This window comes from Physeter macrocephalus, chromosome 9 (genome assembly GCF_002837175.3).
Source record: "Physeter macrocephalus isolate SW-GA chromosome 9, ASM283717v5, whole genome shotgun sequence".
In the NCBI taxonomy this organism is placed as follows: domain Eukaryota; kingdom Metazoa; phylum Chordata; class Mammalia; order Artiodactyla; family Physeteridae; genus Physeter; species Physeter macrocephalus.
The window spans coordinates 23,534,651-23,561,907 of NC_041222.1; the positions used below are offsets into that span (position 1 = coordinate 23,534,651).

Sequence of the window (27,257 nt, forward strand, 5' to 3'; positions counted from 1 at the left end):
GGAGGTAACCAAGGAAAGCTACAAGAAGGAAATGGACATTATCACTGAACTTGAAACTCATCTCCCAAACCACAAGAGAGACAAACGGCATGAGCAAAGGCATCAAGTGGCAGTGCAGTCTAGGACAACCCCTGACAAGCACAGCTGATTTTAGGAAGATGCCCAGAGTAAATTCAAAGCCTGAGGATATTCTGCCACTCCATGCTATTCTCTTGGGGATCCTTGGATGTCCTAAGAGACTCACAGTGAAGAACTAGTTATCGTAGATCTCCTATCCACCCAAGAAATACACTGAAGGATTCTGACTTGCTAAGGACAGCTATAAATCCTCAGAAATCACCTAACTCAGAAGTGGTCACAAGAATGACACACAAAACTCAGCACTAAGGCTTATTCATTTTTCATTCACTACAGACCAGATACTAGCATGCCCCAAATTCCAACAGAACTGAGGATAAGATCACAGTGGTCATTCTCCATAGTCTTGACTCAGATACACCACAGCAATTATTTGGGGATTGTAACCTATAATATTTTTAGTAGGGTTCAATAAAAGCTATAGAAAACATGTCTCAGAAGAAAAACAGGCCCAGTAATTTCATGTATGGGGACTGTAGAGTTAACAGTGATTCTGTGAAATATTTTACATAACATGACCCATGCTCTCTAGCTGATAGAATCACAGTGAACTTCAGACTGTTCTGAACCAAACCCGTATACGTACATGGAAGGCAAACAATAAAGTCAAAATGAAATACTGTAGTTTGGTTTGTATTTTTAATTTATGAAAACTTGTTCAAGGGAGTTTACACACACCACAAATATGCTCTCAACAAGCTGAATTTTCATGCTCCTCTTATCACTATTCACATTGGGCCCTTTTCTCTAATCTATGACCCAGAACCAGGCCACCATAGACCCTGAGAAGAAAGCCTCTGGATCCATCATGTGCAGGAGACAGAGTTGCACTTCCATCTTCTCGTTTGTCTATTCTATAGTAGAGCCTGAGAGTGGGCTCCATGCCCTGGGTGTCTATGGATGTTGTATTGTTCTGCCTCACAGAAAGAAAAGGGGATAAATCCTGCTAATGGTTTTATTTCAATAAACTGTTTAAAATCTAACATATAATTTCAAAAACACAGAAGAGTAAAATGAGCAGAAAATCTGTGTTGTCTGAAACTTTAAAAATAGAGAATGTTGACTAGACTATTCCTTGCATTAAATGAAGATGTATGATTCTGCAGCCTATAATAAACAGACATTCTTTACGTCAAGAGAATGTGGTGAAAGGAGAAAAAATTATGAATGTGGAATTGAGGAATGCTCTAAACACAGGGGGAAATGTTGAGAGACAGAAGTGACATGGAGGGGAAAATCCTAGTACCAAGAAAGCAGTGTAAGTTACAATGAACCTCTGGGAACATGAAATTGTTCAGAGTCTAACATGATGAAGAGCTGGCCAGGCTATAATGCCTTCTAAATCAAAATTCAAACGTACCTATGTGGGAAATGTTCCATAACATATCAAGTCTGCTTATATAATGGGTCAGTAAGCAAATGGACTTTACAAAAATTCCTTGACAGTGATATTTTGCTCAATTGATAGTTATCCTGTGTAGGGCCAGAAAAAAAAAGCATATAACTTCTTTACATTCTGCTTAACCTAGAAACATATCTATTATGAGTAGGGTTACTACATCAAATACATGCCATACTGTTTGCATTCATTACTAGTAAAAATATTTACAAATAGGACACTGACATCAAACTTTGTAATAATGTCTTTTTTAAATTCAAATTTATTATGGCTTTAAGGAAATGTGTGATTAGGCATCCAAGCTCTTTCTAAACTGTAACATTTTAAAAATTATTCCTTTTAAAATATTGTTCAAAGCTGTATACACTTTGGTTTTCAATAAAAAGATAATGAGATTAACAATTCATGATTTTATGTATTCACGCAGAGTGAAGAGGAAATGATACTGAATCAAACTCCCAAACCCAAACAGCTGGGTAACTGAGTTAAATATTTTAAAGCTGATTGTGTGTGTGTATGTGTGTGTGTGTGTGTGTGTGTGTGTGTATGTGTGTGTGTGTACATTACAATTTTTAATTACTACTTGAGCATCCAAAACTGACTGAAAGCTGACTGCTGTCCAAACTCTTCAAATTCCACAATTCCATCATTTCTTCCCTTTTACAAACCAGAAGATTTAAACATACACAAGTGCAGAACCAGTATGACCATTTCTCTTTCTTTAGCAATAATATCTACTTCTAGATTGGCTAGATCTACAGCTAACAAATAAGTGGACTCTGGCTTCCTCCCAAAGCAGTTATGATGAACACCTGTGGACACTGTTTTGGACGGATGGGCCCTGAGGGGTTCACTCTGGAAATCAGAAGCATCTGAGGTCATTTCCAAGCACTGCACAAGGGCTGACTTTAGAAAGGCCTCTAGAAGACACAGCCACAGTTGCAGGCTTCATGCTGCTCAAAACAATGCTGCTCCAGTCCACCAGAGATCTGAATCAGAAGAAAATCAGAAAAGAATTTTCCAGGAAACGTTTTAAGACCCAACTCAAACCCAAGGTCTGGTTTTAGTCTTTGACAAAAAAGATGTCACCCAAACATTGACTTTTGATTCCTGATTCTGTGAAAACGCTTCTGAAGACCAACTTTAGTGTCTGTCCGACCTAGGTCCGCACTGCTTGGAGCTCAGGACTTTTTCAGAAGATGGAATTATTTCGATTCTGCTTTTCAGGAACCAGTGGGGTTTGTTTTCTCTGGAAATAGCTCTTGTTCTCCCAGAATGTATAACATTTCCTTATCTTCACAACAGTCCTCTGAGAAGGGTAGGACAGGCGAACCCTCTCCGTTGTACTGACCAGACCATTAGACGACTTGCCAAGTGGCTCCCTGTAAGCAAAGCTGTGATGCCAGAACTAAATGCTCAAGTCCAGCACTTCAATGTTTTTATGCAAAGGCATCAAAAAGGGGTGTGACTGCTAATTTACTAAAAAATCTATTGATTTGAACATAGAGATAAGATCCACATGTGACTTATTCCCCTTTGAGCTTGGCCACAATATTAATCTAGACCAAAATCGAGAGTTCACTTGCAAATAAATGATGGCCATAAATTTGGCCTTCATTTATTGTAGACTACCAAACACCTAATTGGACCTCACTAGGAAACTATTTTTCTGATGGGCAAGAGAAAGGAACTTAAAAATCCACAGCTGCCATGAGAGGTGACCTAGGAGAGAAAGCTGATAGAATCATGTAAGTCCTGGGGGAGGGAAAAAAAAAAAAAGAATTCCCCAGGAAGTGTATATTAATTAAGGAAATGTATATTAATAATTGTATTACCTTTAAAATTTTAAACCTAAGAAACGAGACAGCCATACCATTTATGTTTTCCTATATGGCATATACATGTAAATGACTATACTAATTAAACTAAAACCGTGTGATTAAGGAGACTTACAATTATACTTAATTCCTCTTTATAATTACTGCTTTAAATCTAGCAAAAGAGATTCGTCATCCTCTACTTTCACCTGGGGTTTAAAAGTAACTTTTAAAGGCTCGGGGGTTGAGATTTCCCCGCCTTCTTGGAGAGGATGTGAGGCTCTGGCCTCCTCGGGGTCTGTTTCACTGAGCACCTCGGTGTACAGCTCACTGATGGGGCCCAGAGACTCGCTCCTGGCAATGATGTCCACCTCTATCTCCCTGACCTCTTCGGGACCTTCGGCCACAGAACGGTCTTTAGTTTTCCGAAGGCTATGCATCTTAAAAGCTTCCTTTGAAGGAGCTGCATTAGAAATAGATTTCTTAAACCTTTCCCCTGACTGCTTCAGCCTCTCCCCCGACTGCCTTAACCTCTCCCCTGACTGCCTTAGCCGCTCTCTCCTCTCTGGTGTCACTATTCTAGTCCTAATTCTGTTCACTTTCTTGTCAAAATTCTGCCGCGTCTTCTGCATGTTTTCTTTGGAAAAGGCCTTTTTGATATTATCAATGCGCTCCCTGCCTGACTTTTTAAGCCTGGCAGATCTGCTCTCTTCAACATAATATTCTTCATCCGAAGACAGATCAACTGGAGGATCGAAGATATCGTCCTCCTCCTCTGGACCCTCAGCAGTCAAGCTTCTGTCTTTCACAATAGACAGGGACGTTGGACACTGAATATCCTCCTGAAGGAGAGAGAAGGCAAGCATGTTAGCGATGGGTTCTTTAACCTTCCAGCCACACCTTTTCAATCTCCTCCACGGGCTGCGTATCCTCCCCCCACTCCTTAAATGCTGGCATTTCTCAGGGTTTCTTTTTCTTCATCTTCCAAGCTCACCCCAAGCAAACTTATCCACGGCTCTACCTTCAAATCCAAGCAAGCAGACTCACAAATCTTTTACCTTCACCTCTCCCCTTCCCCTAAGATGAAAACCCATTTCTAAAAGTCAGAAAGACTTCTCCACCTAGATGTAACACAGGAACCTCTAACTTCACATATCCAAAAATCAAGGCCCAGCCATCATCCTTTCCTGGACCTCTCAGCACCAATACCTCCAGGTGCCACCCAGAGAAACCTCAGAAGCATGGTCCCAAATATTCCCTCTCCTCATCCCATATCCAACTGGTCACTAAGCGCTGTTGATAATATTGCTTAATAACTACTAACTCCTCTGTTCCCGCCTCCTTCCTCCTTGCCTCTACCAACGACTTAATTCAGGCCCTGTCATCTCAGGCCTGAACTCGTGCAATACCTATATCTCCAAAACATCACCAAAGTATTTCCTGAGAAATGTTTCTAAAACATAGCTCTGATCCCATGCTTTCTCTCCTTTAAAACATTGGGGAGCTCACCGATACTCAAAGGATAGAGTTCAAATTCTTCAGCGTAATTAGAAGGCTCTTCAGTTTGAGCAAAACCTACTTTCCCACTCCTCCAGTCCAGCAACACAACCCCTCTGAGTTCCTTAAACACATACTGTTTTCATCCCTGCATGCCTTTATAAACGTGGTTTTTGCTACCTTTCACCTCTTTCCAGTTTTGTGAATAAAATCTTTCGAATCAATTCAAATATCCCCAGCTTCCCCCAGAGGTCAAACCTGTCTCCAATTTATACCAAAATGACACGTGTATTCCTCTACTTATAACATTTATCACAGTCTGAATTGAATTAGAACTCTACTCATTTATATATGTCTCCCTGAGGCCTTCACTAAATAATAGCTTCCATGAAAGCAGAGATGTATCTTATTTATGTCTTATGCCTGGCCTCTATCAGAGTGCCTTGCACATAGTAGGTATACTCAACAAATGACGGTTGGAACAAATAAGAAGCATACGCCTTCATTCGACAAATTTTTACTAAACACCTACCATGCACCAGTCACTAGTCTAGGAACTGAGAACCTCCCGTGAGTAAAACAGAGTAAAAGAACTTGTATTCTTGAAGAGAAAAATAAACAAGTTACTTACATAGTATGTTGGATGGTGATAAGCGCTAAGGTGAAAAATAGAGCAGGGCAGGGGGATACACAGTGACTGGGGAGGATGCTCGGAAAGGCCTCACTAATAAGGTGACATCCAAGCCTAGACCTGAAGGTAATGCATATAACTGGGAGGAAACGAGAAACAGCAAGGAAGGCAGTGTGGCTGAAGCAGAGTGAGCAAGGGGCAAGAGGAGGAGAGAGGGTAAAAGAGTTAGTGGGAGGGCCAGCTCACGTAGGGCTCTATATCTGATCATAAGGACCGTGGCTCTTATTCCGAGTGCAATAGGAAGCCTTCTAAAAAGTTTTGAGGAGGATAATGACATGATTTGACCCATGTTGTAAAAGGGTCACCCTGCTGAAAACGAGGCTATCGCGGGCAAGATGAGAAGCAGGGACAGCAGTTAGAGACCACTGAGCTCAATCAGGTAAGAGATGGATCAGGGTGTTGACAGAGGTGGCGGTGAGAAGTGGCCTGATTCCAGATCCACTTTGAAGGTAGGAAACAACAGGATCTGCTGATGCTAGATTGAGATGTGGAGAGTGTCAAGGATGATTCTCTAGTCCAGGGCCTGAGCAGCTGAAGGACAGATTAGCCATTCACTGAGATGGGAAAGGATGGGATCTGAACATGCTGACTTTGGGATGCCCACTGTACATCCAAGCAGAGATGTTGAGTGGGCAGCTGAGTACATAAGTCTGGGATTCAGGAGAGAGATCTGGACTAGAGATAAATTTAGGTATCATTAACATAAAGATGAGACTAAAAATCATGAGACCAGATGAAACAGATCACCAAGAGATTGAATGAATGAGTCTACACTCCACTATTCAAAACTCCTTGGAACCAAGCTACCTTTCAGAAATCAGAATATTTCAGATTCGGGGAAAATAATTTATTACATACCATTCCCAGTGAGATCTTGGGAAGAAACCTTTTTGTGGCAAAAAAATACAAATATTCACTCTAAGGTGGGACAAAGAGTATAAACAGCCTCATGCTACTTGAGGTTGGGTTTTGGCATCCACTGAGTTCAGGATAAGTTATGATAAAAATTTTATTTTTACAGATTTTTGAATTTTGGTATTATTGATAGATAAATGGATTTTGGACATGAACATAAGAAGGAAGAGATGAGGGACTTCCCTGGTGATCCAGTGGCTAAGACTCCATACTCCCAATGCAGGAGGGCCCGGGTTCAATTCCTGGTCAGGGAACTAGATCCTACATGCCACAACTAAAAGTTCACATGCCACAACTAAAGACCCTGCATGCTGCAACTAAAGATCCCTCATGCTGCGACAAAGATCCCTCATGGGGCAACTAAGATCCCACATGCCACAGCTAAGACCCGGCACAGCCAAATAAATAAATAAATAAATATTTTTTAAAAAAAAAAAGAAGAAGAGGAAGGAAGAGATGAGAAAGAACCAAAAAGGAGAAATATCAGCCAGTGAGGCAGGAGGAAATCCAAGAGCGAGAGGCACCCCCAGAAGCCAAGGGGGAAAAAGTTTCAAGAAGAGAGGGAGGGACCAACTATGTCAAATGTATCAAAAGGGTAAGGACTCATCAAGTTGGATTTGGGAACATGGCAGACACCGGTAACCTTGAGAACCAGGCCAGAAACATGGCTGCTAAAGGACCCCAACTTGCTACTTAGGGGTTGTTTCTAAAACTAAACAGGAAAAACTTTAAAGATCATGAGATTTTTAACTGAACCCACGAGTTGAAATTTCTAAAAGAAACTGTGCTCCTACTTGAGATCCAGATTAAACCTGTTCAACCAAAAAATTTACTATGTAAGAAATACATTTATACGTATTCCAAAACCTATCATCCTGATAGTCAAGAACGTATCCCCAGAACTTTACTTCTCTGGATACTTATTTAAAATTAAATTATTTGGCTACAGGATTGGAGAGTCTAGGAACTTAAAAAAAAAAAAAAGGCAGGGTGGGTATCTCATAGCTCTCTGATGAATCAGAAGCAGCAACATGATTCCTCTCCTTTCCTGACAACTACTACAGGGAGTAACTTCAGCAGCACTGAGTGGGTGGGTATGGACTGAGCACGTATAATTAGAAAAGGAGCCAAATAATTACTGTTTCATAGGGAAAAACTCTCACAATCCTGCTGTGAAGAAATCAGTTATGGCTTAACTAAGGAATCACAAACCCTTCTTCAACTGCACAACAAACTCTACAAAATAAGGCTTAAAAACAAAACAAAACAGGGGTAGAGACAGAGAAAGTACCTGCTGTGTAAATCTATTTGTTGCAACTCCTATGAGTCAGAGATACCATGAGTTAGTGGTGAATACACTGTAATAATAATTGAAAATTATACAGCTGAATTATAGTTGATTTCCAAATACAATTATTATACATTTTTTCATGTAAAATTTTAGGTAAAAAGATTATTTTTGTAACAAAATGAGTATTACGAGTCAGAATATAATGGCCCTGATTATCAAAGTAATACTGCTAAGAGAATTTCAAATATTTAGAAGTCCGGGACTTATCATTAGGGAATGGCCAAATGCCTCATTTGGGAGGCATGGGCATGTGGTTAGTAAGCAAAATTGTTAGAAGATATGGTAAGCCTCCTGGCTTTCTTTCATGGTGAGGAGGTCGCTAAGGTGAAAGCATATTCAAAGAGAAATCATAATTGTGTGACAAAGAGCAGATAATTTTTTTCAATGCCAATGTCCAGAATTAGGTGAAAGCTCTGCCGTACACAACGGTGGGAGATAAAATAGCAATAAAGACTGCCACCAAAAGATATATCTAGGGAAATCTTTTTGAGGAAAAACCCAAATCGAAATGAAAGTATACTACAGCTGAATTATTCAGCTTCAAGTTAATTTTAGTAGAAGGCGCAATCTCAATATAGCCACTTAAACATATTAACTATAAGAATGAATTATAAGAATTTTGGGAGTTCCCTGGAGGTCTAGTGGTTAGGATTTGGAGCTTTCACTGCCGTAGCCTGGGTTCAATCCTTGGTTGGGGAACTGAGATCCTGCAAGGTGCACAGCTTGGCCAAAAAAAAAAAAAAAAAATATATATATATATATGTACACACACACATATATATATGACTTTTAACTGTTAAGCAAACCCATATGAATGCTGTATACAGTGTTCTAATATCTAATGAATCATTGAATCCATTGGTATTTACTTATCTTTTCTTTACATGCTCTCCCATTATAAGAGATAGCCCCTTTTTTTGTGTGTGTGTGTGGTATGCGGGCGTCCCTCTGTTGCGGCCTCTCCCGTTGCGGAGCACAGGCTCCGGACGCGCAGGCTCAGCGGCCATGGCTCACGGGCCCAGCCGCTCCGCGGCATGTGGGATCCTCCCAGACCGGGGCGCAAACCCGGTTTCCCTGCATCGGCAGGCGGACGCGCAACCACTGCACCACCAGGGAAGCCGCCACTGCTTATTGATAAAAGTGCTGCTTACTCTGAACAACTTAATTTCACAGACTCTTCATAGCATTATGTCTCTCACTAGTGCCTCTCCCTTCCTTTTTCATACCATCTTCTATTTATTCAAGTAACTGTAGGCACTCAAAGAAAAAAAATAGCAACTTTCAGGGAATAAACAGGTGAATATAGAAACAACTTAAAAAAAAAGAATTATGTCAATAGACAAACAAGGGTCAATTAGAACTTCTCAGAAACTCCTCTGCTTTCTTTAGCCTTTGTTAATCTTGATTGTTAACCTGGTCTACTCTTCACACAAAGGTTCTCAGAAGAAATGCTGGATACCAAGAATGTTTCCTGGCATGCCCCATGCAAGTGGAGGGTGAGTTATACCCATTACTGTTTTGTTTTTTGTTGTTGTTGTTGTTTTAACATCTTTATTGGAGTATAATTGCTTTACAATGGTGTGTTAGTTTCTGCTTTATAACAAAGTGAATCAGTTATACATATACATATGTTCCCATATCTCTTGCGTCTCCCTCCCTCCCACCCTCCCTATCCCACCCCTCTAGGTGGTCACAAAGCACCGAGCTGATCTCCCTGTGCTATGAGGCTGCTTTCCACTAGCTCTCTATTTTACGTTTGGTAGTGTATATATGTCCATGCCACTCTCTAAATTTGTCACAGCTTACCCTTCCCCCTCCCCATATCCTCAAGTCCATGCTCTAGTAGGTCTGTGTCTTTATTCTCGCCTTACCCCTAGGATCTTTCTGACTTACTTCACTCTGTATGACAGACTCTAGGTCCATCCACCTCACTACAAATAACTCAATTTCGTTTCATTTTATGGCTGAGTAATATTCCATTGTATATATGTGCCACATCTTCTTTATCCATTCATCTGTTGATGGACACTTAGGTTGCTTCCATGTCCTGGCTATTGTAAACAGAGCTGCAATGAACTGTTAATGCCCGTGGAAAAGCGAATTCAAGAATGGATACTACATTCTTCAGTACTAAATTTAGATCCCCATTACATATACTACAACTGGCTTCTGAGAGTAAGATGACTGATTTTTTTTTTTGAAAAATTTAAGTCTGGAGAAGGACTTTCAGGGACCTGGGAGGAGAGGGAAATGGTAAAGGCCTTCAGATGGCATAGTCGAACTTGACTATCTTTGAAATAAGCAACCCTCTCTCTCCTCCCATTCTTCCTCCTAAATAACCAACAGGCTCTTAAATACAGGTCCAAAATACCACTCTGCCATCCCCGTGTAACCTTATCAGCCAACAGTGGGCTACGGAGAATTGACTAAAGTGTAAAGAATGCCCCAGGAGTTATGGCCCACATCCCTGGTATCTTACAAATACCTGCCAACTGTGTTCCTATTTCAATTTGTTTTTATTCTTCTAGGCCTTTTCCCTATGCACATGGGCATACATTCATTTTAAAAATACAGTGTGATAACACTGCATATATGTACCAGTGAACATGCCTGCACACATTCCTGATTTTATGCTTACAACAAATTCTTTGACATTAAATTTTGGGGCCAAAAGGTTTGCGAATTTTTAAGGTTCTTAACACATACTACCAAAACCACCCTCCAGAAATGTACCATTTAATATTCTACCAGCAGAATATGAAAGTGCTTATTATTTCCTACTCTTAAACTCTGTGAATATGTTTCAGTAACTGCAAATATTTACATAGGTGAAAATGGAATTTTGCTCATTTACTTTGTCTTTTGTGAACTGACTGATAATGACTTTCCAATTTTTCTACCATGAAAGTTCAACTTTTTCCCTTTTAATTTGTAAGAGTTTTTAAATATATTATAGATATTAGGCATTTGCCATGGATGTGTTCCTATTTCAAAAAACATGAGTATCAAGTGCAGAGTAAGATAGGAACTTATTAGCTCAACACACAATGACACATAAAAACTATCATGTAAAATCAGCTAAGTAGGGACTTGCCAGGCACTCAGTGGTTAGGACTCTGTGCTTCCTCTGCAGAGGGCACGGGTTCGATCCCTGATCAGGGAACTAAGATCCCACAAGCTGTGCGGTGCAGCTAGAAGAATTCAGCTAAGTAAAGACTTGGTAATCAAATATAAGGAATCAATTATGTGACTCCTACATTTATATAACAATAAGAAAAAGAACAGCTGTCTGATTGTTCATTAAGAAATAGACCATTTGTCTTATTATTGTGACTTATACATTATTATAGGTAAAAATTCCAATAGACAAATTATATTCTGAAAAGTTTACATTTTACTGTTTAGGGCTTTCTGGGCTCTCCATAATAAGAGAAAGAACCACATTGCAGGGCTACAGGTCCTCAGTTTCTTTTTTTCTACAACAAAAAGGTATTTTAAACTGGAGCCTTCTTAGATATCTTCTACTCCTAACCTTCTCAAAGGCTTTGAGAGGGCATCATGCTAATACAGCTAATATGCCAAAAGCGGCTTACCAATATTAAGTTTCAAAGGCAAGAAATAGACTCAGCTATGATCCACAGTTCATATTACATGAAATGGTTGAGAAGCACAAAACACTGACATGATAGTATACCAGTTAACATAGAAATGGTTTTATCCTGAGATCTCTGATGATACAGAACTCTACCACACGCATATACACAATAGTTACCACGTGACAGGTCTGATAGGACCTTTTGGCCATTAAAGGATGCAAGAGATAGCAGTAATCGAGCTAAACACAGGTGCAAGCTTACCTGGAATATTACCACACGGAATTTGTTCTTCTTCATTATTTCTTCTTGCTTGGTTTCAACTTTTTTGACGTGAGTTTGTTGCTTCTCCACTCGGGCCCTCACTTCTTTAATGTGAGCACTGATCTTTTGCGTTTTCTCCAACAACTTGTTAATGACATAACCTGTGTTGCTGTGTGACTGTGAAAACTTCAGCATGTCAATCTGGACGGACTTTATGGCATTTTCCATCTCCCTGTGTCTCTCCTCTATCCTCTTCTGGCTGGCCTGCACGCTGTCCACGATGGCAGCTACTTTGTCCAGCACAGTCACGATGGTAAGAGCAGCGTCTTGGTCTTCATCTTCTGTCACACTCGACAGGCGATTCTGGTGGATTTTATCAGCATTTGAAGCAGACCCATTATGCTCCATTTTATTTATTTCTCAGTGAAAGATGTCTTAGCACAATCAATCTGGCACTGAGAGCAAAAAGTTAGCTTGATAACAGGGAACAGGGTTGTTTAAAGGGTTGGAAACCCCACCCCTGGAGACTGGTCAAGTATTTGTAACTACAAATACCCATACGTGACTGTTCTGCAATATGAACCCTTGCAAAAGCACTGGGTGCTGTTCCAAACATGCTTACTGATGACTAAGGGACTCAAATAAGACTGTGTGGGTAGAAGAGGAAAGCTTTTTAAAAAAAAAGTTGCCTAAAGCCACCATGTTACTAATATTAAGCCTAGAAGCCAAATAACCAACAAAAGCAAACTCTAAGCGCTGAGTGAAGCTTCTATCTTTAGACAATTTCAAGCAGTATTTGTAAAAGCAAATGGGAATTTTGAACTGAAATTTGCTTTTTCTATTAATTTCACATATTAAACATACTGATATGTCAATATCAAAGAATACAGTAAATAAACACACCAAAACAGAGGCCGTATAGTGAAAACATTATATTATAACATGCTTTTCCAAACCAAATATTAAAATTAATATTTTGAACATATTCTTAAATTCTACATGCATACTTCTGAATACCTAAACTACATGTTAAACAGCTGAATACATTCTATTCACACTTCAGATCTTTAAACACCAACAATCTATTAGTATAGCTATTACTACAGGACAAATTTGGATAGAGGTCTTAGATGATTTTTAAGCTCATGTGAAGAGCACCAATCGTTAACAATCATTTTTGCATTTATTCACAAACACTGATACAATTGGTTTATTTATGTTAAAACAAATATTTCTTTAAAAATGAATGTGTATAGAAGTAATTTAAATGATAGAGTAGGCTTTATTCCAATCTGTTTGTTAAACAGACTATTTTCACAACATCTAAATCTACTTTTCAGTGATCCGTTCCATCATTGCTACCATATACTTTTAAAAATTCAGAATTATTTTTTCAGAGAGAAAGGATCAAATTCCAGTCCATACAGCTTATAAATATTTTACATCTAACACACACAGCTTTACAATTCATGCGATAGGCAGTGTCTAAAAAATCGGTTAATAAATCTCAAAAACATTGAAATGTCTAAACACAGAGTCTTCTAGATTTTTTTTTGTAAGAAAAGTAATCTGTAAACATCTTTACCTTCAGTTCATGCTTGGTCATTTGCTGTGGTCATTGTGGAAGAAGTGAGTCTGACTTTATAACCATTTGTGAAGTGGTCCATCTTTGCAAAAATATTACATTCCATGGGTAAAGAACAAGTCTTAGAATTACCATGTGGTACAAATTTGTGAAATCAATTTCTGTATTTAAAAACATAAAACAAAGACTACTAAACAGTCCAAAACTGTTGTAGCTGAATATTCTAAATACGAGCCAACAGTACTACACTAAAAATGTCCAAAAATAAGGCCTCTGAAATAAATATTTCCATTCTTTAAAAAAAGACAAATGTACATCACATGGTCAGTGTACATATAAAAGTTATCAGTTTAAACCATTCTGGATGATGTATCTGAAGTAAAATGACCTAGGTTTTGCTTCTGTCGTCGTCCTCTATTGTTTTTAGGGCATTTTCTGTTGAATTGAGAAAAAAAAAAAAAGAAAAATGTCATTTTGTTTAGGATATTTCAAATGTTTCCAGAGTAACACACACTTCACACGTAAAGCCATATTGCATGTGACCACATGAAAGGGAAACAGACGCTATTTGATGAGAGACCAACGTGTCAGACTGTCATCTTCTCTATAAAGCTGGGAGGTGAGAGGGTTAGATATATGATGCAGGTATGAATACAATGAAACTCACTCCTGGGGTCTCCCCTGCTGCATGTGCATCCCCAAGAGGAATCCCCACCCTTCTTCTGGCCTGGCAGCTCCCAAGACACAGTGACTGCTAACATATAAACTTGTGACAGTAGAAAGGCTCCTGGCTTATGTACTTTCCCTGAACATGATGACACCCCCAAAAATGACAAGGACAGCTTAAATGAAGGAGAAATCAGGAAGAAATGTGCTTATTAACCTCATATCAGAATACACAGGAAATGCCTAGTGATTTTAGACAGTAACTAAGAAGAAGTCATTCCACACCCTGCTAGGGCACACCACAGAACCCAGAATAGAACTGCCCTCCGGGGCAGAAGGGATATTCCTCGACTCTGCTCTCACTGTTCCGTACATGTTCCTCCGTGGGGGTATAAAGCTCATCGTGCCGTCACTGCTCTTGTGCCTGCCCACTAGAATGCAAACATATCAGCTCTTACTGTGCACAAAGTGCTATGCTACACAACATGGAATAAAGGGACTGAGATGAGTTCCAGTAATTCTGAGTTTGGACTCTGCGAGAAACTAGCTGTGCAACCTTCTCTTCCTATAACTAAATATTAAAGTTGGACTAACCTCTAAAATCTCTGCCAGCAAGGAACTTATAATCTAATGGAAAGAAAGTCTTGAGAGAATGAGTGCTTCTACCGTAAGGTTCCAGGTTTTTTTCAGTTTCAAAGAGCACTCACTACTTTGTCTTGACTTAAAAGCCTTGATGGTAACGCTTCCATTTTACATACTGTTTTTCACAGATTTTATCTTACTCATCCTCATAAAAACACTTGGAGGTAGACAGTGATGGAATCATCTCCATTTCATAAATGGGGACACTGGTTGAGAGGGCAAGCAACGCTCTGCAACTGTCACAAACTCACCTTGACATTGGACAAGTTCCAACTTCCCAGGACCACGGTTTTTTCATCTATACAATAAAGGGGTTTGGCTAAGGTGATGTTCAACATGAAAGAAGATTACAAGCATAAAAGAAGAAAATTTCACTTATGCAGTCTTGATAAGTGGGTCAGTGAGAACATCCTTTTAAAGGAAGATTCCTCATATGTAACAGCCACCCCAGGATAAGTGAACAGCTGTCCCGTAATGGACTATGTGGGAGAGGCACTCCTTAAAAATGCAATGCAGATAAGTCCAAGTGCATAATTATAATATCCTAAATCCACATGAGCAAGACATTCTAGAGGAGAAAATGCCACAATAAAAAGCCCTCAGCGAGAGACCTGTGATAAATTCAATGAGGTGACCCTTCAGACATAGAGATGGAGGGCAGTGAAGACACTGTAACACAGTTAAAAATAAATATATGGCAATGCTGACATGTCTGTGAAGGCAGCAAATGCATTTGGGGTATAAATTGGGGGGGTACTACCTTGAAAACTACTTGCCGGGTATCTTTAATTTAGTCGTTGAGGATTACAGCACAGTGAGAATCAAAGCAGCGAGCTGGACAAAAGGCTGGATAGGATCTGTATAAAGGGCTGAACTATCCCTGTGATCTTGGCTAAGATACTTCCCATCCCAGGGCTCCAGTTTCCTCACTTCTCTAGAATGAAGGGGTTGAATGCAAAGTAACTTCCTGCTGACTTTAACATCCTTTGATCTTAAAGATGGCACTATCACTGGGCCTCAAAATCTTCTCTTACCTTTACCTTATTACCTTATTTCTTTCGTTCATCTTCCAAATCATCTGTTACTCCACTCCTGTTTTACTCTAATAATGTCCTAAATGGTCTCCCCCAACCTCACATTTTCTCTCCTCTGGTGAATTTTTCAGATGATACTCAGATTAATGCTCTGGAAAAATGGTTCATACCAAGTCCCTCCCCTGTTCAAAAACCCTGAACCACTACAAAATTAGGTTTGAACCTTGCTCCCATGCAATGGTCATACTTGGCAAATATATTTCCCAAGATGACTCAACATAGACCCTCCTCCTCTTGGTGGTTCAGTGGAAAGAGGAATGATTTAGGAAATGAGGCAGCACCAAATCCAAATCCAGACACTTCCACTTGCTAGCTGGATGACCACAGGCAAATTACTTAACCTCTGAGCCTATGTTAAATAGCCACAGGCAGCCCTGCTGTTACATGGTAGTTTTCTTTTCTATTTTCTCTTTGTGCTGTCATTATTTTTTATAATATTATGTCTCTACTTTAATCTACTGTCAAATTTTATACTCAGTAGTCTTGCCTAAGGGCAGATCATCTGTTCTACAGAATAAAAGTCCACTGGCTTTAGTGCTTAAATTTTATGAAAAATATCTGCTACTCAGAGAATATTTTTTATCATTTCTAGATTTATCGTTTTAGCTCCAGATGGCTGAGACCACTGAAGATCTGCTTCTATCCTGTCTTTGGATAGAAGAGCCATAAATCCATTATGGCCTGCCAATATCTGCACTTGATAAATTCCAACCCTCTGCCCAGAATAATACAGAAAAGTATAGAGATGATGTTTATGGGACTCTGAACCAAGCCTTAAAGGGGGTAGGACAAAGCAAGCAAGAAGAAAAGACATGAGACTGGGAAGCATAAAGACAAGATGAACTTAATTTGCTTTGACTTCTCCCAGGTCCAGTTCAGTTCTGACTTACATATTTCCACTTAGCCTGGAAAACACCCATTTTTAGGCTAACTGCACTCCAAATATGTCCTTTAGTTTGGGAGTTAGTTATGGTAAACTCCAACAGTTTTAGTTATGATAGAGAATTTTGAAGTTTAATATTTATGACTGTATTCCAGAAAATGAAGCAACGTTAAGACAACATATAAAAAAGCAGTTTTCTTTAACCTCTGATTTCTTCCCTTATTATATTTACTATGGATAAAGTATATTCTTAGGGCATAAGACCTAATCAGTTCTGCAGGACTTAAAAAGTTTCTGCATGGCTCTTAAGTGCATGTGCAGACCATTCTGCTACCATCACTGTCCCTAAATTCAGTGCTTGATGCACACACATAGTTCTAAGATCTCGAAATTCCTTTATGCCACTGAATATCCTCACGCTTCCTCTGCTTGAAGCCTGTAACCCTGGGAGTGAGTTCTTGACCAAATTCTAAAGCGGCAAGACACTCAGAGGTCAGACCTACATGGAAACCTTAGAGAACTGATGCTAGGATTTCTTCCTAATAGGCTGGTGGACATAAAGTCCCTATCATTTTGAGTGTTTCAAGGTTCTTCTTTAACAGCCACCCACCTCTAATTGAAAGTGGTGTTTCTTAGGCCATTACCTACCTTGTTATGCACATGACAATTGCTACTATAATGGCAATCTGTACAGCTCCAATAATTGCTGCAATAAGAACATGAGTGAGCTTTTGCCTACTTGGCACTACATAGAGAATACTAAAGTCTGTCTTTTCACAGTGCTGTCCAGTGTAACCAGATTCACATCTGAAAAAGGGGAAAAAAAGGATTCCTATAAATTTCAATAATTCCAGGTTTTAAAATTAAAACATACAAAAGAATGACAAACTTAAACAAAAACAGCAAATCAGGCACTCTCCCACCATCTAAAAAAAAAATATTGCCATCATTGTATTTCCTTCTACTCTTTCTAAGATGACTATTTTATAAAGTGCTTCTTCCACTTATCATTATATCACATTAATTTTAAAGTTGCTAAGTAGTCTTTATACTACTTTATTACTGCCATTTAAAAATGGATTCACAATATCCCATTCAGTGGTTATAATACAGCTAACTTATCTATTCCTTGCTCTTAGACATATCAGTTATTTTCCATTTTTCAGAATTATGAATTAGGTGTGGTGGATATTATGATGAATGTGCACTTTTCTAAATTTAGTGTTATCCCTTAGGCTAGATACTTGGAAGTGGGATTATTGAATAAATAGGTATAAACATTTACAGTTCTCTGAACATAACACCAAATTATATTCAAGATACTTTTCAGTACACATAATATAATCATTTAAAATGCAGGGGGGGAGATGAAAATAAGTTATTAATGACAGAAACACAGCCAAGCAGTCAAATAGGTGTGAATCTTAGAAATTATCTGAATTCCAATTAAAAGTAAATAAAAAGGCAACATCAGGTGATGATAGTAATTTGACAGGGGGAAACATTTAAGATACTTAATAGAAAATTCACATTTTTTAGTTGACAGAAGCAAAATGTGTAAATTAGCCAGCCTTCGGTTAGAACTGATTAATAAAACATCTGATGTATAAGGATATTTATTAATGACCCACACTTCATTACAAAAAAATAATTTTTAATAAAACACACATAGCAAGAAAGAAACCTGGAAGCAAGTAAACAGGGGAAGCCAGGGGTGATGTGAGTCCACCAATCCTACCCTTGAGGTTCCTAGCCACCTGCCAGAAGGTTGCACACTGGGTTCTAAGCTTCCTAGCAGACAAAAAATAGTAGTACAGTAGATATACAGATCGGAAAACATAATTGAGAGCCCATAAATACACCCATACATCTATGGTCAACTGATTTTCTACAAGGGTGCTAAGACAACTTGATGGGAAAAGAACAGTCTCTTCAACAAATGGTGCTGGGACAATTGGGCATCCACATACAAAAGAATGAAGCTGGACCTCCTTCTCACAACATACACAAATTAAGTCAAATGGACCACAGATCTAAATGTAAGAGCTAAAACTACAAAACTCTTGGGGGGAAAAAAGGAAAGTAAATATTCATGACCTTAGATGAGGCAATGATTTCTTCATATGACAACAAAAGCAACAACAAAAAAGTTAAATTGGGCTAAATCAAAATTAAATCTTTTGTACATAAGGACACTATCAAGAAAGTGAAAGATAACCCACAGGAGAAAATTTTTGCAAACTATTTATCTGATAAGAGACTGTATCTAGAATATATAAAATTACTATTACAATTCATTTTAAAAAAGACAAAAAAATACAAAATAGGCAAAATATCTGAATAGACATTTCTCCACACAAGATAGATACATGACAAATAAGCACTAACATCCTTAGTCATCATGGAAATACAAATCAAAACCACTATATGATGAGGTATCTAATATACCCATTAGAAATCAAAAAGTCAGATAAGGGCTTCCCTGGTGGCGCAGTGGTTGAGAGTCCGCCTGTCGGTGCAGGGGATACGGGTTTGTGCCCTGGTCTGGGAAGATCCAACATGCCGCGGAGCGGCTGGGCCCGTGAGCCATGGCCGCTGAGCCTGCGCATCAGAGCCTGTGCTCCGCAAAGAGAGAGGCCACAACAGTGAGAGGCCCGCGTATCGCAAAAAAAGAAAAAGTCAGATAATAACAGGTGATGACAAGGTTACTGTAGAGAACATAAAATGATGCAGCCACTTTTGATAACAGTCCAGCAGTTCCTCAAAAAGTTAAACATAGAGTTAGCATTTAGCCCAGCAATTCCACTCCTAGGCAATTACCCAAGTGAAATTAAAACATATGTCCACACAAAAACTTGCAAAACATTATTCAAGACAGCATTATTCATAATAGCCAAAAAGTGGAAACAGTCCAACTATTCATCAACTGGTAAGTGGATTAAAAAATACCCATCCAATGAAATATTATTCAGCCACAAAAAGGAACAAAATACCGATATATGCCACAACATGGATAAACCTTGGAAACAGTATGCTAAGTGAAAGACACAGAAGACCACATATTATATGAATATAATCCACTTAAATGAAATAACCAGAATAAATAAATCTATAGAGACAAAGTAGATTATTGGTTGTCTAAGGCTGAGGAGGATGGGGAGATTTGGGAGTAATAGCTAAAGGGTATAGAGTTTCCTCTTGGGGTAATGAAATGTAAAACTGACTGTGGTGACTGCACAACTCTGTGAATATACTAAAAACCATTGGATGAAGGAAAGAAGGGGAGAGGAAAGGAGGGGAGAGGAGAGGAGAGGAGGGGAGGGGAGGGGAGGGAAAGGGGAGGGGAGGGGAGAAGGAAAGGGGAGGGGAGAAGGAAAAGGAAATGGAAAAGGAGGAGGAAAAGGAAGAGATAAAATCACAGATACAAAATACAATCTCCACAAAATGAAATCAAGCCAGTTGTTCAAAAGAATCACAGTAATTGGACAACTACATGTAAAAGAATGAGATTAGAACATTTCCTCACACCATATGCAAAAATAAACTCAAAATGGATTAAACCTAAACATAAGACCTGAAAACCACAAAACACCTAGAAGAGAACATAGGCAGAACACTCTGACATAAATCGTAGCGATATTTTTTTGGATCTAGCTCCCAAGGCAAAAGAAATAAAAGCAAAACTGAACAAATGGGACCAAATGAAACATAAAAGCTTTTGCACAGCAAAGGAAACCATAGACAAAACGAAAAGACAACCTACTGAAAGGCAGAAAATATTTGCAAATGATATGACTGATAAGGAGTTAATACCCAAAATATATAAACAGCTCATACAACTCAATATCAAAAAAACAAACCAATCAAAAAATGGGCAGAAGGGACTTCCCTGGTGGTCCAGTGGTAAAGAATCCGCCTTACAATGCAGGGGATGCAGGTTCGATCCCTGCTCAGGGAACTAAGATCCCACATGCCATGGGACAACTAAGCCTGCATGCCACAACTACTGAGCTCACGCACCTCAACTAGAGAGACTGCATGCCACAAACTACAGAGCCCATGTGCCCTGAAGCCTGCGTGCCACAACTAGAGAGAGACTACCCACACGCCACAGCTAGAGAGAAGCCCGCATACTGCAACGAGGAGCCCTCGCGCCACAACTTAAGATCCCACATGCCTCAACGAAGATCCCGCGTGCCAAAACTAAGACTCAATGCAACCAAAAATAAAAATAAATTTTAAAAATTTAAAAAAAATGGGCAGAAGACCTGAGTAGACATTTTTCCAAAGAAGACACACAGATGGCTTACACATGAAAAGATGCTCAACATCGCTATTAACAAAATGTAAAACAAAAAAAAAATGAGATATCACCTCACATCTGTCAGAATGGCAATCATCAAAAAGTCCACAAATAACAAATGTTGGCAATGATGTGGAGAAAAGGGAACCCTCCTACACTGTTGGTGGGAATGTAAATTGTGCAGCCACTATGGAAAACAGTATGGAGATTCCTCAAAAAACTAAAATGGACCTACCTTATGACACAGAAATTCCACTCCTGGACATATATCCAGAAAAAACCAAAAACACTAACTTGAAAAGATACCTACATCCCAATGTTCATAGCAGCACTATTTACAATAGCCAAGATATGGAAGCAACCCAAGTGTGCATCAACAGACAAATGGATAAAGAAGATGTGCTATATATACACATATATATATATATATGTGTATATATATATATATATATATACACACATATATATATATGTGTATATATATATATATATATATACACACACATATATATATATATACACAATGGAACACTCCTCGGCCATAAAAAGGAATGAAATTCTGCCATCTGCAGCAACATGGAAGGACATAGAGAATATTATGCTTAGTGAAATAAGTCAGAGAAAGACAAATACTGTATATCACTTATTTGTGGAATCTAAAAAATAAAACGAATGTAGATAGCAAAAAAGAAACAGACTCACAGATATATAAAACAAACTAGTGGTTACCAGTGGGGAGGTGGAAGGGAGGAGGAGCAAGATAGGGGTATGGCATTAAGAGATACAAACTACTATGTTTAAAATAGATAAGCAACAAGGATATATTGTACAGCACAGGGAATTATAGCCATTATTTTGTAATAACTTTTAATGGAGTATAATGTATAAAAATACTGAATCACTATGCTGTATACTTGAAACTAATATAGTATTGTAAATCAAGTATACTTCAATTTAAAAAAATAAAGAATCACAGTTACTATTTTTAATAAATTTAAGGGAACTTTATCTCATTAGTCCTCACTTAAAGAGGGTACTTTCTGGGAATTCCCTGGCGGTCCAGTAGTTAGGACTAGGCGCTTTCAGTGCCAAGGGCACAGGTTCAATCCCTGGTTGGGGAACTAAGATCACCACAAGATGTGCGGTGTGACCAAAAAAAAAAAAAAAAAAAAAAGGAGGGTACTTTCTCATACAGAGAACATCATCCTCAATAATATAGCTGCAATAAATTCAATAATGAAGTCTCATAGGATTATTTAAAATAATGTCTTTCATGGTAGGCTAACAGTCAAAGCTCAGTGAAATAAAAATAGTTCCATAGGGAGCTATAATAATGTCCTAGTTATTCAGCTCTCTGACACTTTAGCTTAACCCAAAGATTAAAAATCAGAATATCAAAAAGAATGTATAGGCCATATATGATTCAGACAATCCTCCCTGGACATTATTTTCTGCGCCTGACTTTAGGGTTATACTCTTCAAATACCCAGAGCATTAACTTCTAGGTTAGCACTACTTCTTCTGTTGCTGATTAAAGGCAGATCCAGACATTTGGTCCTCTGCTGCCTATTCTTTCATCCCCATACTCTCCATAGTAATCTCATTCACTCCCATGGCCTCATGGGCTGACTCATTCACTCATCCATTTAACACATTTATTGAGCACCTGACATGTGCCAAGTACTAACATGGGCATTTGGGATACATCAGTGAACAAAGATCTCTGGCCTGTTTACCCTCTAGTCAGGGAGGGAGGGTCAAGAAACACGATAAGCAAATTAAATGGTTATGTTAGAAGGTGACATGTACTACACAAGAGAGAGAAGAGAGAGAACTAAGGGATAACATGAGTGCCAGGTATGGGCCAGGAAGGGAGGACTGCAACTTTAAGTAAGGTGGTCAAGGTAGGCTTCAGTAAGAGACATGTGAGTAAGGATGTGAAAGAGGTCAGGGAGTGTGCCATGTGGACAAGTGGAAGGACAGCATAACAGGCAAAGGAAGAGTCAGTGCAAAGGCCCTGAGGTAGGAGCATGAGTGCATGGTGTGTCCAAGAAATAGCAAGTATGGCTGGAGTGGGCCAGCCGAAGGGAAGCAGGGGACCAAGACAGAGAGGTAAAGGGGCCCACCTGTGAAGTTCTCCTCATTCAGAAGATGGAGGAGTTGCTGGAAGGGTGTTAGCAGAAGAAGGACATGAACAGACTTTTATTTTAAAAGTCTCACTCTGGCTGCTGTGTTGAATATGGACTATTTAGGATACAATCAGGAAGCCTACTGCATAATGCCAGAGCGGAAAAATGGTGCCTGGACTAGGAATGGCAGTGACAATGATGAGAAGTAATCAAATTCTGGATATATTCTGAAATAGAGTGAACAGGACTCCTCAACTGACTAAATATGGAGTATGACAGAGACAGAAGTCAAAGATGTATCAGAAGTGTTTTGTCTAAACCAATGAAAAGATGGAGCTGGCATCAACTGAGATGGAGAAGTTATAGATGGAATAGGTTTACGGGCAGGTAGACAGATCAGGAGATCAGCTTAGGTCCTGTTAGCTTGGGGTGTCAGACAACCATGTGAAAATGGCAGTGAGGGAGAGAGATCTGTGAGTCCCACACTGAGGAGAGAGGTCTGGGGGCCATTAGCATACATCATGTAAAGCCCTGAGGCTGGATGGAATCACTAAGGAAAAGGACCAGGACTGGATCCTGGTGGTACACCAACACTGAGAGACCAGGAAGCAAAAGAGGACCCAGGCAAGAAGGCTGAAAGGAATGGCCAGTGAGGTAGGAGAAAACCAAGAGAGTGTCGGTCCCGGAAGCCAAGTGAAGAATGCCTATCACACAGGAGGTCAAACGCCACTGATCGTTCAAAAGTAATTTAAGACTGAGAATTAACTAATGAATTTAGTAACAAGAACAGTCTCAGTGAAGTGCTGGGTGGCAAAAGTCTATTGGGGTGGATTCATGAGAGATGGGAAGTGAGAAACTGGACAGATTATAGACAACTGTTTTGAGTTCTTCTACAAAGGAAAGGACAGAAATGGGACAGTAGCTGGTAGAGGTAAGAATGAGAAATATCTTTCAAGATAAAAGAAATAAAAATATATTTATAAATATATTTTAAAATATATGTACACAAGAATATACGATAAGAAGAAAAAGGGGGGGACTTCCCTGGTGGTGCAGGGGTTAAGAATCCACCTGCGAATGCAGGGGACACGGGTTCGAGCCCTGGTCTGGGAAGATCCCACATGCCGTGGAGCCCGTGCACAACAACTACTGAGCCTGCGCTCTAGAGCCCACGAGCCACAACTACTGAGTCTGCGTGCCACAACTACTGCAGCCCACGCGCCTAGAGCCCAAGTTCTGCAACAAGAGAAGCCACCGCAATGAGAAGCCCACGCACGGCAAGGAAGAGTAGCCTCCACTCGCCGCGACTAGAGAAAGCCTGAGCAGCAACGAAGACCCAATGCAACCAAAAATAAATAAATTTATAAAAAAAAAAAAAAAAAAGAAGAAGATAAAGGGGGAGCACTGCTGGCAGTGATAGTAAAAAGTCTGTGGGCATTCTCCTCATATTGCTTCAGTTTTCTCAGTGAACTTGGAAACAAGATCATCAGCTGAGAGTGAGGATGAGAGAGGAGGTGTTGACAGTCTGAAGAGAGGGGTGACGGTATAAAGCAGTCACCTTATCTAGGAGAGGAGGATGAATGGACCGCAGTTATAGAGTGACTGCCGGCAGTGTACAGGGCCCACTGAGTATAAAGGTCAGTGAGACCAGTCAGTCTGGTGAGTGTAGGTATACAGCAGGCGGGAAGCTGGAATGAACCTGGATTATAGTTTTGTCAAGTGAGTATATGATGAAGCAAGACAGGGACTGCAAGGATTGACCACGAGTTAAGCTGAGTAAGGAGGCGATGAGGACATGCAGGGTGAGAGATCAATCAATTGGAAGCCCAGTGGGGTGGAAGGACTGCTGAGTAGGAATTAGAAGGGATATGCTGGAGATGGAATGATTCCCAAACACGCCGTCAATGTGCATCTGTCTCGTGAGTTCCAAAACCACAGATACCCAGTAGCCTACTAGGTAAGAGGATACCCCACAGGCACCTGAGACCAAGCATTACTAAGCTCAGTACATCATGTCCCCGCAAACCTCCTGCCCCCATTCTCTTTCCCCACTCAATTTTGCATCAGCCAGAAACCCGGGAGACTCTTTTTTTTTTTTAACATCTTTATTGGAGTATAACTGTTTTACAATGGTGTGTTAGTTTCTCCTTTACAACAAAGTGAATCAGTTATACATATACATATGTTCCCATATCTCTTCCCTCTTGCGTCACCCTCCCTCCCACCCTCCCTATCCCACCCCTCTAGGTGGTCACAAAGCACAGAGGTGATCTCCGGGAGACTCTTGATTCTTCCTTCCCATGACCCTCCACCAACTCCCACATTCCCATCTTCATACTCAACTGGTCACCAAAACCTATGGATTCAGCCACCTATTTTCTCTCTGCAACTTATCTCCTCATCTCATTCCCACTACAACTCCTTTACTTGGTTCAGGCTCTCACTGCTCACTCATACAGTCTCCTAACGTTCAGTCTTCTAATCCATTTTTCACCAAGCCACCAGGGTGGCTTTCAGATCTGACCACATCATTCTTATTTAAATCCTTAAATGGCTTCTCACTGCCTTTAAGACAGAGGACAACCTCCTGGGTTGGCACAAATGTCCCTGTAAGACTTGCCCCTCGTCCTGCAATGTCCTCCATGCCCCCTTCAGGTTGAAGTGCTTTTTTGAAGTCCCAAATCACCTCATGCATATCTATGTATGATAGCATTTTTCATATTATATTTTAATTGTGTATTATTTGTCAGTCGCTGCCACCAGACTGTACGTTTTTTTGAAGGCTAGATCCATGTCATATTTGAATTTGAGACCCCAGTGCCAGGTAGGATTTGGTACAAAATAGGCAATAAATAAACAAACTAATGATGGGATAATGCTAAAAGATTTTAACTTAATAATAGGACTGTGCCTAAAGGGTGTTCACCCCTGCCTGTTTACTGCTACTCAAACACATACACCTACCAGAGGAAATGCACGTGATGCTATGGCCTGTTTCTTGTGGACGCTATAAATGCTTAGACAAAAAAAAAAAAGATCACCTGCTTTTTGGAGTTACAAGAATGCAGAAAAGAGATTCTGTAGCAGTTAAGAAACACCTCTGGTCTGAAGAAGAGGGAAAAGTTGGCCATCATCACATGTCATTCAAAAACTATTTACTGAGTAGCTACTGGAAGCGGCCCTATGCCAGGCACTAGAGAGAGAGTGGTTAGCAGAGCAGAGTCCCTAACCTAATGGTATGTACAGTCTAATAACATCAATTGCTACTTCTTAAACACACATTGTATAACAGGCATTGTGCTCAGCACTTTGCATACACTAGCTCATTTAATTTTAACGACACTAGGAAACAAGTACCATTATTATTTTTTTTTTACAAATAAGGAAAATGAGGCTTAGAAATTTTAAGTAACTTCCAAAGGGCATAGCCAAAAACTGGCCAATCCGATATATGATTCCAAAGCCTTTAACTACTAAACCATTCAGTCTTCTTTTTTTTTTTTTAAACAAATTTGGTCTATTCTTCAGTTCTCCTTTCTGTTTTTGTTCTTTTCTTTTCTTTTCTTTTCTTTATTTTTATTTTTGGCTGCGTTGGGACTTCGTTGCTGCGCACCGGGCTTTCTCTAGTTGCAGCGAGCTGGGGCCACTCCGCCGCGGTGCACAGGCTTCTCACTGTGGTGGCTTCTCTTGCTGCGGAGCACAGGCTATAGGCGTGCAGGCTTCAGTAGTTGTGGTGCATGGGGTTAGTTGCTCTGCAGCATGTAGGATCCTCCCGGACCAGGGCTCGAACCCATGTCCCCTGCATTGGCAGGCGGATCCCCAACCACTGCACCACCAGGGAAGCCCCCATTCAGTCTTCTTACTGTCAATGAGTAAAATACTACAGAGTGACCTGGTATCACTTCATTATCAGGACATCATCCTCTCTCATCCCTCAATGTTAGGTATCTTAAAAGACACTCTATCCTAAGAGCACAACACGATCTGATCTTCTTTCAAGGTATGTATGTCACTGTGAGACAAGTATGAGGAATCCACTGTATGATTTTATTTTAAAACTGGTCTGTTCTCCCTTGCATGGCTGTATCTTTTTTTTAACATCTTTATTGGAGTATAATTGCTTTACAATGGTGTGTTAGTTTCTGCTTTATAACAAAGTGAATCAGTTATACATATACATATGTTCCCATATCTCTTCCCTCTTGCATCTCCCTCCCTCCCACCCTCCCTATCCCACCCCTCTAGGTGGTCACAAACCACCTAGCTGATCTCCCTGTGCCATGTGGCTGC

General features: G+C 39.8%; 2 protein-coding genes across 5 annotated transcripts in view; both read right to left on the bottom strand.

Moving 5' to 3' along the window:
• Positions 1 to 742: 742 nt before the first annotated feature.
• CAVIN4 (caveolae associated protein 4) lies at positions 743 to 12,209 on the bottom strand. The gene is made up of 2 exons (XM_007122910.4): positions 11,666 to 12,209; positions 743 to 4,196 (listed from the first exon to the last, which is right to left on the bottom strand). Exons 1-2 carry the CDS (start codon positions 12,071 to 12,073, stop codon positions 3,516 to 3,518), a joined length of 1,089 nt encoding a protein of 362 aa, XP_007122972.1. The 5' UTR covers positions 12,074 to 12,209; the 3' UTR covers positions 743 to 3,515.
• Positions 12,210 to 12,677: 468 nt separating this feature from the next.
• TMEFF1 (transmembrane protein with EGF like and two follistatin like domains 1) overlaps positions 12,678 to 27,257 on the bottom strand; it is a 98,162-nt gene continuing 83,582 nt past the window's right edge. For 2 of the 4 annotated variants that reach the window (XM_024126479.2, XM_028493749.2), the window contains 2 exons: positions 17,184 to 17,342; positions 12,678 to 13,685 (listed from right to left, as the gene is read on the bottom strand). In XM_024126479.2, the coding sequence (XP_023982247.1) occupies positions 13,601 to 13,685; positions 17,184 to 17,342 (244 nt within the window). In that variant the 3' untranslated portion in view covers positions 12,678 to 13,600. Of the gene's footprint in view, positions 13,686 to 14,809; positions 14,857 to 17,183; positions 17,343 to 24,367; positions 26,830 to 27,257 lie in introns of those variants that run through there. The other 2 variants (XM_028493750.1, XM_055087067.1) reach the window with 2 other exon arrangements.

Excerpts from the sequence above, each read along its gene's own strand:
- CAVIN4 (XM_007122910.4), bottom strand. The coding sequence starts at position 12,073 with ATGGAGCATAATGGGTCTGCTTCAAATGCTGATAAAATCCACCAGAAT. Across the intron at positions 4,197-11,665 it reads TCCGTGTGGTAATATTCCAG|GAGGATATTCAGTGTCCAAC; the intron begins GTAAGCTTGCAC and ends TCTCTCCTTCAG.